This window comes from Perkinsus marinus, assembly GCF_000006405.1.
Source record: "Perkinsus marinus ATCC 50983 genomic scaffold scf_1104296957182, whole genome shotgun sequence".
NCBI classification, from domain to species: Eukaryota; Perkinsozoa; order Perkinsida; family Perkinsidae; genus Perkinsus; species Perkinsus marinus.
The window spans coordinates 149-936 of NW_003207223.1; the positions used below are offsets into that span (position 1 = coordinate 149).

General features: G+C 52.0%; 1 protein-coding gene across 1 annotated transcript; it reads right to left on the bottom strand.

Moving 5' to 3' along the window:
* Positions 1-279: 279 nt before the first annotated feature.
* Positions 280-693, bottom strand: Pmar_PMAR019765 (regulatory protein, putative; the record flags this gene model as incomplete). The annotated part of the gene is made up of 1 exon (XM_002774877.1): positions 280-693. A coding segment is annotated over one exon (414 nt), but the record flags the coding sequence as incomplete, so codon positions are not given.
* Positions 694-788: the final 95 nt, after the last annotated feature.

The window sequence follows — 788 nt, forward strand, 5'->3', positions numbered from 1 at the left end:
TCAATATCGGCGAGTACTAGTAGTTCCACGCAGGGATGCCATCATGCAACTACATCTACAACAACTCTCGACTGCAAAAAGGAAAGCTATCCTTCCGGGATACATGATGTGATTAATCATGATAAACACGTGTTGCGTACGGACTCCTTTCAAATTGATCAAAACACCACCGATGGAAAGAACCCTGGCTCACTGGAAACTGGCCACTCCAAACAGCCTCCTCACAGAATACCTCAGACGCCGACGACGCGCCGCCGCCGCCAAGACGATTCTTTATCTTTACGATCTGGCGATCTCGTAGACATAGATGTTGCCATCAGTGCTACCAGCAAAGAGAGTGTTGCCATCAGCAGACCACGAGATGGAGACAACCCAAGGGAGAGGCGACTTATACTCAGCCGGGGGAGTGATCTCCTCGAGGACGTTCTTAGTCTCGAGATCCCACACCTTGACACCGGCATCAGTAGCAGCACAAAGCCAGTAGTTCTTGGGGGAGAAGCAGAGGGCGTTGATGCTGCTGTTGGCATCGAGGGAGTATAAATGCTTGCCTTCGTTGACATCCCACAACATAGCAACACCATCTTTACCACCGGAAGCGCAGAGGGATCCATCAGGGGAGATGGTCACATTGTTGAGGACGCCAGTGTGGCCGGCGAGGTTGATACGGAGCTTGCCGTTATCAAGAGACCATACCTTGACGAGCTTATCCCAACCGCAGAGACGATCAGGGCTGCTTGGCAGAAGGGAGAAGCGGACGCAAGAGACCAGTCAGTGTGTTGGTCATCAAC